The sequence below is a fragment of the Syzygium oleosum genome, unplaced genomic scaffold, assembly GCF_021117445.2.
Source record: "Syzygium oleosum isolate NSW1041296 unplaced genomic scaffold, Sole_v2.1 Sole_v2.01, whole genome shotgun sequence".
Lineage (NCBI taxonomy): Eukaryota > Viridiplantae > Streptophyta > Magnoliopsida > Myrtales > Myrtaceae > Syzygium > Syzygium oleosum.
In genome coordinates this window covers 27,660,830-27,677,188 of record NW_026607485.1, presented here as the reverse complement: position 1 = coordinate 27,677,188, position 16,359 = coordinate 27,660,830, and the positions used below count along the sequence as shown (strand labels likewise).

General features: G+C 40.1%; 1 protein-coding gene across 1 annotated transcript; it reads left to right on the top strand.

The window, feature by feature from the left end:
- The first annotated feature begins 4,253 nt into the window (after positions 1 to 4,253).
- On the top strand, positions 4,254 to 15,892 carry LOC115689978 (homeobox protein knotted-1-like 6). Its single transcript, XM_056320189.1, has 6 exons — positions 4,254 to 4,383; positions 4,628 to 4,973; positions 5,330 to 5,452; positions 5,534 to 5,663; positions 15,052 to 15,293; positions 15,509 to 15,892. Exons 2-6 carry the CDS (start codon positions 4,665 to 4,667, stop codon positions 15,665 to 15,667), a joined length of 963 nt encoding a protein of 320 aa, XP_056176164.1. The 5' UTR covers positions 4,254 to 4,383; positions 4,628 to 4,664; the 3' UTR covers positions 15,668 to 15,892.
- The last annotated feature ends 467 nt before the right edge of the window (positions 15,893 to 16,359 follow it).

Here is a 16,359-nt window from a genome sequence, read left to right as displayed (position 1 = left end):
TTTGCAACATCTACTTGAGCAAAAAGAAAAGGAAAACACAAGATAATCAAGAAGTTTAGAGAGCAGTTTCTGCTCATCACTCGTGCCCTTGGCATTTAAAATTCAATTCTTCACTTTGGGACAAACAATTTGCATATGATATTCACTTCTCGATTTTGATCAAGTGGTTTAGGAGGTGTGAGACACTTAGAATCGTGTCGGCCACCGTGAAAAGGCATTGGCATCTTCCAAATCTGCCTTCCCTTAGCCCCTTTTGTTTATTTGTACTATTTATTTACTCCTAATCTTCAAGCCTCTCCGACTGTTTGTTTCTTTCTAACGAATCTCAGTCGAAATCCGCGGAAAGACGAATCTGATTTTTTTTTCGCAACACATTTTCCCTACTCTTTCTAATTTATTATGTTGATAGAGTACCCATTAATAAGATGATTCCTTACCCACCCGGTGGTGTTAAACTATCTGAAAGTCGCTTGTCTATTAAGGCTCAATTTATTTGATGGAAAATGAACGTTTTGGAAAACATTTCCCTAAAAAATGATCGCTTGAAATAATTAACCGATGGAAATGTTTTCATTATCGACAATAATTTATATTTCAATATTTTCGTGGACGGTGGAAATATTTTTCTTTCAGTCGTTTTCGCAAGCAATATAAGCAATTATTTTTAGGAAAATATTTTTCAAATCATTCATTTTTCATAAAACCAACGGAGCAAGCTTAATGGGCCTTACATACATAGAACCTCCTCCCACCCTATATCCTATAATTTAAGTTTTTGTATTGGGTTGTTTAACACGGTAATAGATCAAGTTCTGCTCCAGGTTCTTTTCATGTTCGTGGCTCTTGGTTTGTCAATTTCACATGCTGTTCTCAGTAAGATTTGCGCGTGAATGAGGGTATTAAAGTATCCACTTCGTTTCTCCGTATGGTTTTAGGTTTTTTATTTGACTTTTCTGATAGGTGGAATAAATACACATAAAAGAGGTCGTTGGTTGACTTTATGGTTATGGCATGACATACTAGGAATGGCAAGCCATCGCATTTATCGAGTTTTGACTCATCCCAAACCTAACAGTATTTTGGATCTCATGCATACAAACTTTACAATAGTTAGGACGGATGTAAAATTAAACTGACGACAAACATAACATTAGGTGGGATTCCCAACAAATCTTTGCTAAATCTGCCCTTATTTTTGCAAAAGACACAAGATGATAAAGGTAACTTTATTAAATACTGATTACAACATGTTTTAACATTATTTAACATGCATTTCGTACTGATCAATATTTAATTCAAAGATACACAGTAAAGAAATGCAATTGGGTGATTTTCAAAGTCCCAATTGTTTGAACGAGTCGATCTGAGATTGCCATTTAAGAACTTTATTGGGGTTTCGATCGAGTTCGGGTATAATTCAGCTATGTCTATTCGTGTTTGAGATAGATCAATCGTTTGAAACCGGTCCCAGGGCCCTTCTTACATGATACATTAGCTAGTAAGCAGTCAATGTCCAAGCCATCACAATGAGAGATCCCAAAATGGAAGTTGTCTGAGCCTAACTGATCAAATGTACTACAAAATTTAATAGTTGGGAGGTGATTGGATACGGAAATTACTCTTTTGAATTCTATGGATTCAATGTCAGATTCTTCTCTACACGATTCTTAAACACGTGCAACATTACATGTGGCGACAATTCAAGAAACACCGTTGCAATTGCAAATAGGGGATACTGTAGGTAAAGTGACTTTCTTGGGTTAAAATCATTGATGAACTGATGGCTCAGAAGCCTCTTACTATAGGACTTCCGGGTATAAAATTATCATATGACCTAGATCAGAAAATTAACAAAATCAAATAAAGCATAAAATTGATTGCTATAGTGGTCCATTCGAAGTTTAGAAAATAATTTCGACATTCTTGAATTTGTATATAGATGAAAGTTAACCTTTGATATGAAGTCGGAGGAGGCTACATGATGGAGTTACTAGTGATTCTCTTGGAGTATTTTATGAGGCTTTTCACTTCACCTAAAACTAGGACAACGGCTAGAGTCCCCCCGGCTTTATATCGGCATCCTCCATTGAGTTTTCATAAATAAATTGATTGCATGTGCATTCAATTACTATGTTTCTGTCCTTTATGCTTAATTACGTCAATGATGTAAGCTCCATACAAAAATGATACAGCACTTTCACATTGACCAAACTCTTAAAAGTAATCAAATGATCGCTCAAGGTGGTAATTCTTTTTACGGGACTATTCGTTGTAGTGATCCAATCAGTTCCACAAGGTCGAGCTCGTAAAAATACTTAAGTGATTATTTAAAGGTGGGTTTTACTTATGAATCAATGCATTTCCCATAATCAGGATTTAGGACACCAAAAACTCTCTTATTAAAAGCATTGATGTTCTTCAAAATGTAACTTCCGATGTGTGATTCAGATCATTCTTGTCCCTTTGGCTATTTTTAGAGACTTGTCGACAGTCGTACATTGTCTTTGGCCTCTTGCCTTAGCGATCTTCCACCATCTTTGGATCGTGAATGAGATTAGGTCATCCAGAAAAAACACACCTAATACCATCGTAAAAACCCGACCCATTCTACTTGGCAAGTCTAAAAAAGGTGTAGTCAAGTAAATACACAAGACGGTGACCATTTGGGGGCAAGATTTGCCTATGAAGGTCTCTCTCTTTCTTTGTGGGACTTGGAATGTCATAAGCCACCCATTTAAAGGGCTAACGTCTTTGACGCTATTGACACATATACCTAGCAATAATTCCTCAATTTCATGCGTGATTCGGTCCATTTCTGCTCCTTCCTCCAACCTAGAGTCTTTTAAAAGCCGCATGTTCCCCGAACCCCCTCATTCTAATGATCAAACTCCCACCCTCAATGGACCGGGTATTGGCCTATTCCCCGATGATCAACCATATTTGCCTATTATGATACCATTTGTGATGACCCAATTAGCTTTAAATGGGCTTAGTCATTAATAGAAGTACTTAATTAATAGAGCGGTAGCGCGCGAATCTTATTCAACACATATAGTTTTTCATCAAAATCTAATTTAGTTTGTATCAACATCCCTGACGTCCTTGTGGGGAAACATTCACATTAGGACCAGGCTATCACAAGAAACTATTTTCCTATGACATATTACGCACAGAGATAGCGTCAATTAACTGTTGAATATTGAAAAGTTACTTGTTTGTATGAGTAAAGTAAATTTTTTTACCATCTTGGTTGATCTGTTTGAGTTCAATATATCAAGTAAAAGTGAAAAATCTTGTCAAAATCTTAAATGCTGTTCAAATTTTGAATTATTATAAAAAAATTTATATGTGAATTTATGTGTTAATATACAACTGTTATGAAAGTTTCAAGAATTTCAGATTTAAATAATCTTAAAAGCGTGTGCCACAAGATTTAGTTTAAGTAAAAATAAAAGCTAAAAGTCAATCCAAACTACTAATAATATAACCAAGGTACAGTTTTGTTTCGGCAATGAGCTAAAGTGATTAATTATAGTCTTTTGAGTCATGTTTTACTCCATATCTAATTAGAAGAAATTTCCTCTAATCATATCTATGATTGATATGTCACAAACATGGACATGACTTAAAATTAATTCGAATTAAGTTTACACTTGTCTGATGTACTTGGCTGATATACATGATTTGTAATCAAGTAATTAGACAAATGGTTGAAGGACGTTTTCTCCATTAACAAATGGAGTAAAATGTAACCCTTATTATTATTCCTTTTTTCTGGTCAAGTTTTCCTCCAATCCAGTTGAAGGGAGTTCCCTTCAACATGAGTCACGAGTATGGATGAAAACTCATTTTAATTTTATTTAAATTTGTATGTGTATATTTATAACTTGTAACTCACCAATTAAGAGTATGATTGGAGAAGATATCTTTCAATCAGATACGAGATGAAAGAAAATATTATTCTATTTTTTCTTCGTGGAAAGATGGGGTGATCAATGTGAAACAAGAGAGGGCCCAAATTTTGCCATTAGAAGCTCGTGGGGTGCTTATCTTAGCGTAAAGATTGCGGGACTTTCCTTTTTTAAGTCTGGCAAGTGCTGTAAGCCTGTACACAATAGAAACGACTCAAGAAAAGCAATAAAGTTAGTGAATAGATGAATAAAATACATTGATTAATCAAAACATAGTTTATTTTTATTTTTCTGCTAAAGACTATAAAAATATACTGAACTCCATCTCAGTTAGTCACCAACAAAAAAAATAAATAAATCTCAAACTCCATCATCTTCAGTTTCTTTTCCATTCTCCACACCATGTCCATGGCCATCACTATCTATCGTCTCCCTCCCTCCATCCCCTCCTGAGATAGTGTTTGTATGCAAAGTATGTAAGTGAGCTAGGATCACACTCCTCTCTGTCTGTCTGTCTGTCTGTCTATCTCTCTCTCTCTCTCTCTCTCTCTGGCTCTTCGATGCTGTAATTCAACTGAAAACCCAAATCCTTTCTCTCGCTTGTAAGAATTATCAACCAAGTGACATCTTCTTTGTATCTTTGGTGGGCTATCAGTGTTCACTCCATATACCCTCTCTCTGATTCTCTCTTTTTCTTTCCTCTTTTCTTGATCAAGAAAGCTAGGTGCGTAGTTTGATCCCCCTCTCATTCTCATGGATGAAATGTACGGGCTCTACGGCGGCGGCGGCGAGGAGTACTCGGAGAGGGCGCTGATGTCCCCGGATAACCTGGTGCTGCCGTCGGAGTACCAGGCCTGGCTGTGCTCGGCCGGGTTTAGGGATAATCGAATCCCCATGTACGGGTTCGGGTCGGAGGAGTTCGTGTCGTCGGCGTCGGGCATGTCCGAGACCGCCTCGGTCACACCCGACCAAGAGGATGCGGCGGAGACGGCGATCAAGTCCAAGATTAAGTCCCACCCTTCGTACCCTCGCTTGCTCCACGCCTACCTCGATTGCCAGAAGGTGATGATGACGGCGATGATGATAACGTCGAACGATTTTGTTGTCTTTCATGAGTGCAACCCAAATACGAAACCAACATCAACATAGAATTTGTTATCATCCCTTCTATTCCGAGGATTAGATTTCGATCACTTGGTCTCTGAGAGAGAGAGAGAGTTCCTCCTTTAATTCGGGTTGACTAGTCTTCAGCTAGTACTATTTCGAGCCGACCATTCGGTGTTCGTGGGTTTTAGTCCTCGTGATTTGGTGGGAAAGGAGTGGTTTTTTTTCTGGTCCAAGCCATTTGTGAGGTTCAAGTTCAAGATTCTGAGTAATTCTCCCATTTTCTCAGACTTTTCTTTTCCGGGTTTGTTCAGGTGGGAGCACCACCGGAAGTGGCGGGGTTGTTGGACGAAATCCGGCAAGAGAACGGCGTGTGCAAGCGAGACGCCGCCGTTTCCACGTGCCTTGGTGCCGATCCTGAGCTCGACGAGTTCATGGTACACAACCTATCTCTCTCTCATTTGATTTTGATACACACGATGTCAAAGTAGTGCGAAAATGGAGGTGAATTGGTGCAGGAGACGTACATCGAAATATTGGTGAAGTACAAAGCCGACCTCGCGAGGCCTTTCGACGAAGCCACCACCTTCCTCAACGCCATCGAGATGCAGCTCACCAATCTCTCCACTTCCACGCGCACCGTTTCTGGTCACTCTCTCTCTCTCTCTCTCTCTCTCTCTCTCTCTCTCTCGCTCGGTTGACCGCTTTCATGACTCACGAGTCCTCTCTCTCTCTATCTTTGTTGTTTGTAGCTGTTAATAGTTAGGATATGATCCACTTTATGTTCTTGTTATGTGTGAACCGTTCTCTTTTGTGCCGTTCTCTTTTGTGCTCATTCCTAATAGTAAACAAAGCTCGCGAGTCATTAATGTTCAATGGCGAGCACGTTAGCTTTTATCTCCGGCTCAGATTAGCCCAATGACCTAGATGAAGGAAGCAAAGCCAATTTTTTTAACCCCCTCCTTTTTTTCTACCCCAGTCCTAGTCCTTATCCTTTTGCTGTTCCTGCACGAGCACTGTTACTTGAAGTCGAGCGTGAAACCGTCAAATCTAAAAGCTTAGACCGATGAAGGAACTGCACGTCATATTCAAACACATGCTTGCTAATGAAAGTGACGCAGTTAAAGTGGCCGAAGCATGAACGACGAAACCCTAGCCTTGGAAATGTCGAAAGTGGTGGTGGTCGTAGATTAGCAACTGTTTCACACTCAGTTTCTTGTTGCCTTGTGGATTTTGCGCTGCTGCTGCTTCTTCTCTTCTGGGCGATTTCTTCATGTGGGCACATGGTTGTCATTTGTTGTTGTCCGTGTCTTGTTGTTAGCTTTTCATTGTTTAAGCAATGACTTATGTGATCGTCTCATGACGATGAGGTGAAGAGGCATCGCACTGACCGACCAAGTAAAACAGTATTTGAGTCCTCTTTAGTTGTTTCAGTACTCTTCTCAGCCTCTGTCTTGTTTCTTCCTTTGTCAGAAATTTAAAAGAGAAATAAGGAGAAAGTCAAAAATCTTTTTTTTTTTTTCCGTGTGGGGGACTTTTAGAGATTCTGATTGAGACGCTTCAGAGATATGTGAGTAGGACATGCTATATAGTGGCTGTGTAGTTTCATTTCATCACAGTGGTCTGAGATTGTTCCTTTCCGATAAACTGCTTGCGTTTTAACTTCCTATGGGTTTGTGTTGTCTTTTGAGTTTCCACTTTCTACATTGGTCAGTGCGGTTTCAATGGAGTGGTTTGCAATTTTTGTTAGATAAGCTCTTTTTAGAATTTGTTCCTGAGAAATGCTGTAGTAAGGGCTACTGTCTGGTTGCCTTTTTTTATTTTTTTATTTTTTCGTGTTTGAAAGTAAAATGGATGCTTGCCTATTTATGGAAGCACAATACCAGTAAAAATCTGCTGGGCAACCCACAGCATATGATTGCCAAATAGCCTTTGGGAATGTAGTAAGGAACCATGTTACACTATCTTCTGGTTAGATGATGACACGCTATAGTCCCTTTTTTATTTAATTGACGACTAATTAACTAGCCTGGGATTAACACTAACCTCAAATGCGCAGTGCATTGAGTTAGGGGATAATTTTATACATCAAATCTTAAATGCCCTTATTAGAACCCAAGTGAGTACTATAAAGATTGCTACAAATGCACCTTTTGCGATTAGCGATGCCGAAGAGATTAATATATATGTGACATTCTAACTGGATTTCTGTTGAACATATGTTTTGGGTTAGCATCAATCTTATATCGCCATGCATCCTCAAGCACCACCTTAACCAAGAAAGAAATGCCTGAAGAAGGAAACTTGATTTTGGTACATATGATGCCATTTTTAGATTTTTTAGATTGACAACCAAGATAGAATGGCACTGTTGCGTTACCTATATGTATCATGAATGAAATGTGGAAGCTCTAGAGCTCAGAGATGCCCCATTGAATAAATGAAATGGGCCTGCCTTTTGTTAGGAGATGATGTCAATGGCCTGTAATGATGCTGGTCTGCTTGGCTTTAAAAGAACTTCAAGTTCCGATGCAAGCATGAACCATATAGTCGGTGGGGGAATTAATAAATAAATAAAAAATCAAATTGCACGTATATTGGAAATTGTCTAACAGCAGTGTCATCTACAGCAATGTGGCTTTTGTTTTTGTATTTTTTTTCAAAGATATATATTGAACGCTCCCTTCGTGCTGTTTTCCAAAGTTTCAATATTTTATATTCAAAATCACAAGACATTCTTCAAATTACATCTTCATCATTCACAACAAATCGATTTGCATCAGAATCTTTAAGGGCACGTGAAAATAGATCACGGTCATAGCTTTCCCAAAAGGGTCTTGTTTTTGGCTCGGCAATGTGGTCATTCTCTTTTTGCTTCTCTCTGATACATCCATTTTCTTTTCTGGTTTTGTGGAGTTCTTAACAGATCGCTTTCATGGCTGTCTGTTGCTGTCTGTTCCATTAAAATAGTAATAATCTTGAATGAAAGAAGTAGACTGACACAGCGAGTGTTTTCTTTTTTTCTTTATCTTTGATGATACTCGTTGCATATTTTAAGTTGTTCCTTTGTACTTTGTAAGTATAACATATAGATGGAAACTGAAAAAATGTGCTCTCTTTCGAGCATTTCTACCAGAGAAAAAGCTGCTGTTGGTTCTACTATGCACGTTGTGGGGGCTGTGCAAGTTGATATATGGTTATAGCAGCCTTTAGTTTAGACACGGTGGGAGCAATTATTATTTTATTTTGTTGGAAGACTGCAGAGATGCGTATATATGATCTCCAAACAAAAAAGAAATGGTAAAAGTTTGTAGATCATGGTGATGTGCTCGATTATAGTTGGCAACTATTGTTGTTTATTGCTTGCAAGTACAATTGCCTTTTCAGTGATGTTTGCCATTGGCCTCTTGCGTTTCTTTTGCGTTCTTTTGCGTCTCAAGCGGCTTCCAGTTGGAGATCTTAACTAGATTTTCTAAGGTGGAGAGCAACGTGGGCCTCACTCAATCGTATCTAATGTCACAGTTTGAAACTCAGAATTCAGTTCATAGGTTGAGAGGAGAGTGCAAGAGGGCTATTCAAATATGTCATTTATTCTTTCCGCCTTTCTTTCTTGTATGTGTATTTGCCAAAGAGCAGTGTTAGATTTTCAAAATGCTTGCGAAGACTTGTATATTAAAGCTTGTTTGGTAATGTGCAGGCGAGAAATAGTGAATGGTCACATATGCTTTCTAATGCATTTTTTGTATAATTTGCAAAATCCACCATAAAGTTTTAGTAATTCTGATGCTTAAAGTTAGATGGAAATGAAAACGCATGTAGATTAGACCTTGATGGTATAGACACAAGTAGACTTTTACATTAGTTAAACCCAGTTATGAAGTTTGAGAAGACAGAAATTGTAACATGTAAGCAGAGATATGTTCATATGGTAAATCCTGATGAGAGACTTGTCCGTCTGACTGGGCTCTTCTAAAATCTTTTGCACATCTGTCCATGGTTGACTATTTTTTTCTTTGGAGAGTGCTCGTTCTCTATTGACTTCTCTCATCTTCTCAAGCCAAAAAAAAAACAAAAAAATAGCGATCTTGTGGCTTATTTGGAAGTATCCAAGTTTAATATGTTTTTTCCCCTTTGAGTGAGATTGCTGTGCATGTGCAAGCATCTTAGTATGAAGGGAAAATTCTTGCTTGTTACTTTAGTGATCGTCAAATGAATATGTCGAATGAAGGATGAAGGTCTCAGCATTGATTTTCAGTAAGTTCTTAATTACAAAATGGATCAAATGTAGCATGTATGTTACGCATGCAATTATGTCAATTTCTGGTTGTTGTATGCATTCATAGTGATATATGACCAACAAGTTCCACAGTTTCTGCTTTTTAATGCTGCTTTACAGTGTTGGAGTAATATGCTTGGCAAAATTCGGTATGGATGTGCTCTGAGTAGTATTGGACAGATTGTGTTAGAAGATGCTTTACATATTGATAGTTCAACAGAAGGGTATGATACAAGTTCTCCGAAGATTGTGTTAATGTAGTCTTTTCCTTTCTCACTACATACGAGAACAAAACTAGGGGGCACCAAAAAAAAAATACAAAGGTTGGAGAATAGAAGCTATAGGAGCTAGCACCCTCTGGACTTCTGCTTTGATATATTGGCAAGAAGTGCTCCATTTTGCCAAATTCCTGTTCGTTGAGGCATGCTTGTGTCATAAATGTCCTCTTTCTTGGATTGCATGTTGGTTGACGGAAGTATGTATTCTACCCCGTTATATTCCTGATAGATGCCCATTCCATCCGAGATTTCTTACTACGTTCAACCTACTTGTAATGTTCATATACCTATCCCAACTTCATTCGCTCTATTCTTATCCTGGCCATATTAGAAGAGCTTTAGTACATGCTCTTCTTCAGCACCTGAAGACTTTCCTTCTGTTCGGGTCAGGGAGAGAATGTAAGATTTGATCCTTTGAGTGGCTGGGGTAATTAATTAAGATTCACAATGCATACATACAACTATAGGCCAACTGTTAGTCTTTGCATTCTTCACTAAGAGTGTGGTCACTTGGGATGTATTTGCATTTTCTAATTAGGGTTCGCTCGTGTTATTTGGCATTTGCATACGATCTTATGTTGAGAAGCTCTCGACGTTTTTCCGCCTTTCAGCAGGCAAATATTTCTATCTAGTTATTCAACCAAGAAGGGACTGAAATACTCCCTCTTTGTTGTTGTAAGTTTCTGGTCATGATCAATGAACAAGGTCAACTTGGGCTAGTGTGTCACATGGAAGCCAAGTCTATTCTTGTTTCCTTTGGAAAGGTGAAACTGTCCACTCCTGGTGAGTTTTAAGGCTCGAAACACGCTGTGAGGTTCTTGGGTCAACTTGTATTCATATCAATGGAGGTTGTTCTGTAAGAGATAGGGAGGTATACACTAAGTATACCTCACACCTTTATGTTTTATTTTGGAAGAGGGAGGGGAGGAAAGCTGAAGAGTGGGTTTGGAAAATTTGAAATGAATTTCGCAAAATTCTTATGAGGAAAAACGAGAAAATTTTAAGACATTATTCCTTGGCTTTTTCTCAAAATTTTACGTGCACCTCTCTGAGATAATTTTTTTTGCAATTCTAAATATAAAGTTATTTTTTTCTGTCATATTATTCCCTTATTATACGAAAATAATTTCAAAGAAGGTAGGTTCCCAAATTTTGAGATCAATGTTCAATAGGTCATGACAAGATTGTAATTGGTTGATTATATGGTGGGGAACTAGCATATCAACCCACAACCATGATATACTGCACATATGAGTTCTCTAGGCGGGAATCGAGGCCCCAACCTCTTGAGCTGGAAGCATGGGAATGCCCTCACTACTGGATCAATCCCTGGGTGGGTGTCGGTGCCTCATCCTATACCTAACCTAACCTAACCCGACCTTGAAAGTAGATAACCCCCGAGTGGTAAGAACGAGTCTGGACATGCGGAGCTTAAATTTGGAGTTGGCAAACTTCGAAAATGTGAGTTGAGTTAGTACAATGATCCATGACGATCTAGACAAACGGATTTTTATTTTGTTTTTGTCTGGGTACTAGCTTGGAAAAGAGTAGGACTACGATGGAGTCGAAGGATGTATTCGAGGTAAAGGAGTACCGTCAAGAAGTTGGCCTAGCAAGCGGGTCTCTATCTTACTCGATACAAGTGAGCGGGACGGGATTAGTAGGAGATGGAAAGGAAAAAAGGAACAAGAAGCAGGGAGAGGAGGGCAGAGGAGTGAATAATTGTGGGGGGAGGTGGGCGCTGCCATCAATGAATGGAGAAAAAGCCCCGGGGAGAGCGGGTGGTCGAGACTTTCACATGGACTCCCGCAGTTTCCGCTGCCACGCTCCTCCCCCCCACCCTCGGCCGCCCCACCACCACCACCACCGCCACCCACCACCCACCACCGCCACCCACCGCCACCAGCCTTTTTTTTTAGGGCCCGGTCGGGTCTTCCCTGCGGGCGGGACCCACCGATCTGCAGCCTCCCCCTCCTCCCCCACCTGCCCATACACTGCCCCTACCACACGTGTCTCTCTCTCTCTGTCTCTGTCCTAACTCCGGATTCGGTGTTCCCTCCCCCCGGGACCCACCTCCCCCTCTATAACACAACACCCCCTAGCCCGACATCTTCTTCTTATGCTCACCTCACGTAGGAAACAAAAACATACACGCACATGTACGTATGTATGTGTGAATGTATGTGTGAATAATTTCTCAGCAAAAGTGAGTTTTCCTCAAAAAAAAAAAAAAGCTCACATTTTAATTGGTTTACTTATCCGGTTCAAAATAATACATCGTAAAGTAACCGCATGAGATTGTTTTTTAAGGAGGGGTTGCATCTTCTTTCCGATATCTCGGATAGAACTATGTATCTATATAGATGAATCGAGGTAGTTCCTTTTATGGGTAGTGGTTGGATTAAAGTGCAAGCTTCTTATAAGTTGTGATTGCGAGAGAGAGAGAGAGAGAGATATTTCAGGCGAGCCTCAGAATTTTTAGGAGAAGGTGCTTGGAGAAGTTCCGGATGATAATTATTTTCGCAACATGTATTTATTTTTGTTGGTCAAGATTCGAAATATGTCTAGTGGTATGTCCAACTTGGACACATCCTATCTAGTTTCCTATGTAGGCGGCTAAACGTAACCTGAAACCCTCTTTGACAGTGGCATTGCAGCCACTTAAGTCACGTGGCTTGGCGATGCCCATGGAGAGTGTAAGTTGGCACCATTCGATAAAGGTCATTGAAGAACTTCAAAACTATTGCATGAACAAAAATCCCATGAAAGTCGTAGAGACAAGGGAGGGAGGCTTGAATCTAGGGTTTGGACAATAGGACACGAACATATTACCATTTACCCCCAGCCAAAGGGTTTTCATTATTCTCAATGTAGGATGGTGATGTTATTCTAATCTCGTGCGTGGATTTAGTGGCTAAGAAACGGACTTATATGTTGATTAGGTTGTGACACAACTAAGAACGAATAATTTAATTTTTTTTGGCTATTCATTTAGAATTGGACATGCATTGTGTTCGACTGTTAATGGGGTATTTTATGGATGAGGGATTCAGTTATATAAAGTTGGGTTCTTCGTTATAATGAAATAGGCGGTCTTCTCAATCACCTTAGCCTTAAGGCTTTGTTTGGTTTTACTGAAAACAAATTCGTGAGTGAATTTTCGTTCTAAGTCATTTAACCCTTGTAATTAGATTTTTATTTTAATTTTTTGCAATTGTTTGGATAAGATGACATTAGATCTTTAGGAGAAAACACATGTCAACAATTGAGCACTCAATAATTGAGTTCTGTTTTCGTTTATCTTTTTATCAATCTACTTCTTTGTCCTCTTTCCTTTCCTCTTCTTTAGCTGCCTTTCTTCCCTTGGTGGATTCACCAAGCCACTCGGCATCGTAGTGCCACTGGCTTGCAGCGTCAACCCATTGCCCGCTCGAGTCATGCGTTGCGCCTCTCTCCATTGAGAGAGAGAGTGAGTGAGCTTTGGCAGCGGAGATGTCGGCGTCATGCCAGTGGTGAGCGGTGATGGTTGTGGTGGTTGTTTAGTTATTTTACGGTGATTGATACTACGTATGGTGAAATTGCAGTCCATTCACAACAGGCAAGTTGCTAATACACAGATTATAGTCAAAGTCCAACCCTTTGAGTTGTTTCTCAGTGTAGTTGGGCAGGGTCAAGGTCATACTGGGCCAAATTGGGCCCCACGCTAAGCTCTTAAAACTTAATAGAGTGGGTCCACATAGGGATGGAAAAGAAGCTAAAGCAAAGAAGTGAAAGGCCGTGCCTTGCGGGGATATCTCATCTCCCCACATCCCCCCTCTCCCTGCCGAGATATGACTGATTTGACGCCCGTACCGCCTTGTCTCCCTCCACACACTCTCTCACACTCTGGACTGGACGTTTGACACAACCTTTCACTGAGGCTTTTGTCTCCACGTTTTCATTTCCCCTTTTTTCTGTCCTTTTGACAGTAGGGTGTGTGTATTCTGTATATACATATATATAGTGGTTGATTATACTTCAAGTGAGATCAATCAAATTCAAATATGCATGATTATTGATGCACGCCGGGTCCGACTTGATGTTTCAATAGAGCTCAGATTCGGACTCCCTCGCTCTGTTCGGTATCTCTTGAAATGAAAGTATCGGATTTCTATTGTGCATCACGGTGAGCAGGTGCTCATCCTCGATTGGCGGGAACGCCCTGCTTTTCTTATTGTGGTGGCCGACACTGTCGAAGGTATAGTTCACGAGTGCCCCCACCATGAGTGGAGGCTTTCTGGATCTGGGCCCTGGCCCATGATCTTTTAGTATCGCAAAGCTTGGTACTTTGCTTTGTTTTGGTACTCTTTTTCTGTCCAAAAGCTCAATATGGCACTTCTTCTTTTTCACTTTTTTTTAAGAACAGAATGCTCAATATGGCACGTACTGTGCAGAAGAGATACTACCAACATCTATGTAGTGTGTACTACTTGTCTGACTAAATCACGTGTGAAATGCAGCATCTTCCACAAATTATTAATGGCTATGGTCATGTATCAAAAAGGTGCTTGGGATCTCAGGTTCTATTGTAGGGGTTAAGGATTACTCAAGTGACAAAAGGGTGAAATGGCACGAATGAGATTTAGATTTGTTGGAGAGCTTTTACATCGCAAGCGTTGTTGTTTCGCTTTCCCGTTTGGAAGTTTCTGGAAATGATGACATGCAATGTAATTTAACGAAGTGTGAACATGATCGATTTTTCCCCGGATAATTTATAAGAAGGCGCATACACAGCAACTTAAAGTTCTTCCATCTTTTTTGCTTCTATAGATGGTCTACAGATTATTCTGTATGCTAGCAGCTGTATATGAGGCTGTTGGATTTGTGTTTGTTCAAGCTGCTAATGAGAACGTAGCTTGACTTGTGGATTTAGTACTAGGATGGCATTAGGACACTCATATTACACTATCGATGGTGTCTGGTTTGTGTTGGCTCGTTCCTGCTAATAAGACACGAATGAGCTCACAATTTTGCCCTGGTTTCTATACATTAACTTGGCAATGTCACACGAACTTCCAAGCTCTTAATACCATATTTGTAAGACATACTTTGTGCCACGCTGTGTAATATACACAAGTTACCCCCTCTAGGGGAGAGGGAACAAGTATTTGACCCAACAACTTAAAATTGTAATTCCTAATGATAAAACGGATTGCCAAGTCAATCAACGCAAGTCATGGTGTATTTTATTTCATCTCCACGTTTAGAATTTTGGGTCACCTGTTGCATTGACATCACTAAGGACTGATGGTCTTGTTTGATGCAATGTATGGTGCAATGCTTGTCTTGGTTTTTGATCCTTATCGAATAAATTTAGTTCGTATCCAATGAGGTTAGTTACACTTTCTACATATTTTGGTTTCCGGTAGTGCATAGTGAGTTCATTCATTTGGGATAATCATTATGACCACAGCTACTGAGATTTGTCCGGGCGATTGTTTAGCAAATGAAGGTGATGCCTCATCGGATGAGGACTTCAGCGGCGGGGAAGTGGAGGCACCTGAGACTCAACTAAGGGACGAAGACAGAGATCTCAAGGACAGACTCTTGCGCAAGTTTGGGAGTCATATTAGCACGTTGAAGCTGGAATTCTCAAAAAAGAAGAAGAAAGGGAAGTTACCAAAGGAGGCAAGGCAAACACTGCTCGAGTGGTGGAACGTCCACAATAAGTGGCCTTACCCGACGGTAACCCCCAATATTCAAACTTATGCTTATGTCCAACTTACAAATAACCTAGTCAAAAGATCTGTTGATTCGTTACTTGTTTTTGCTATGCTATGATATGAATATGCGACATCAATTCCATTTTTCTTTGTTCGATACTCGGGATTACACTTCAAATCTCTGTTGAGTTGAATGTCGTTGATCCTAATGCTCTCCTTTCTTGGACTTTGACTCAGGAAGCCGACAAGATTGCGCTGGCCAAAACCACTGGCCTCGACCAGAAGCAAATAAACAATTGGTTCATAAATCAGAGGAAGCGTCATTGGAAACCCTCGGAGAACATGCAATTCGCTCTCATGGACAATTCTCCCGGGCAATATTATGCGACTGATTGAGGTGAACTGAATGTCGTGCTTGCTACGACATTAGGTGATCACTTGCTGCTGCGCTCATGTTGTTTCTTTGTGTACATCGCATCCTTTGCAACTCTTTAATTCCCCTAAAAAAGGGGGAAGCCATTGTGATTTTACATGCTGTGTAATTGAACTCATGCAAGAATGGTTAACAAAATGTCTCTTATGACTTAAAAATGTGTGATCTTTAGCCACGCTTAGCAACTATCACTCTCTGTTATGGCATTGCTGGGTCGATAACTGGTATGCTTAGGCAATATCATCTTGTCCAAAAACTCTTCTGAGACTGAATGGGTGATGATTCACTCATGGCTGAGGTCGATCAATATAAGTTTGTGAAGTTCGTACTTAATAGGGAATTGGGAATTCAGGTGTGGTGGAATTCAGTGCCAAAGTCATCTTGATAGAAAAGATGATTCGTATGGTACTGGGAGAAACCATGCACACAGGAAAGCTCAAGTATCTTTGCTTCGTCATCTATGTCCTCACGTTTCATTACTGTTGACCACTATTGGAAGAAACCAATTAATGAATGTGGAACACCCGTACATCTGGTCTCAATATGTAACTAAAATTGATGATGGAGCAGGCCGAGGGGGCGGGGTTGCATCCTCCACCCCCACCTTGTCGTAATGCCGGAGACCCCTTGGAGAGTCATCGCGAAGACCAACTCC

What these genes read in the sequence shown, in the direction of transcription:
- LOC115689978 (XM_056320189.1), top strand. Translation starts at nt 4,665, where the DNA reads ATGGATGAAATGTACGGGCTCTACGGCGGCGGCGGCGAGGAGTACTCG. An exon ending in CCTACCTCGATTGCCAGAAG is followed by an intron (nt 4,974 to 5,329) that starts GTGATGATGACG and finishes GGGTTTGTTCAG; the next exon opens with GTGGGAGCACCACCGGAAGT. An exon ending in CTGAGCTCGACGAGTTCATG is followed by an intron (nt 5,453 to 5,533) that starts GTACACAACCTA and finishes GAATTGGTGCAG; the next exon opens with GAGACGTACATCGAAATATT.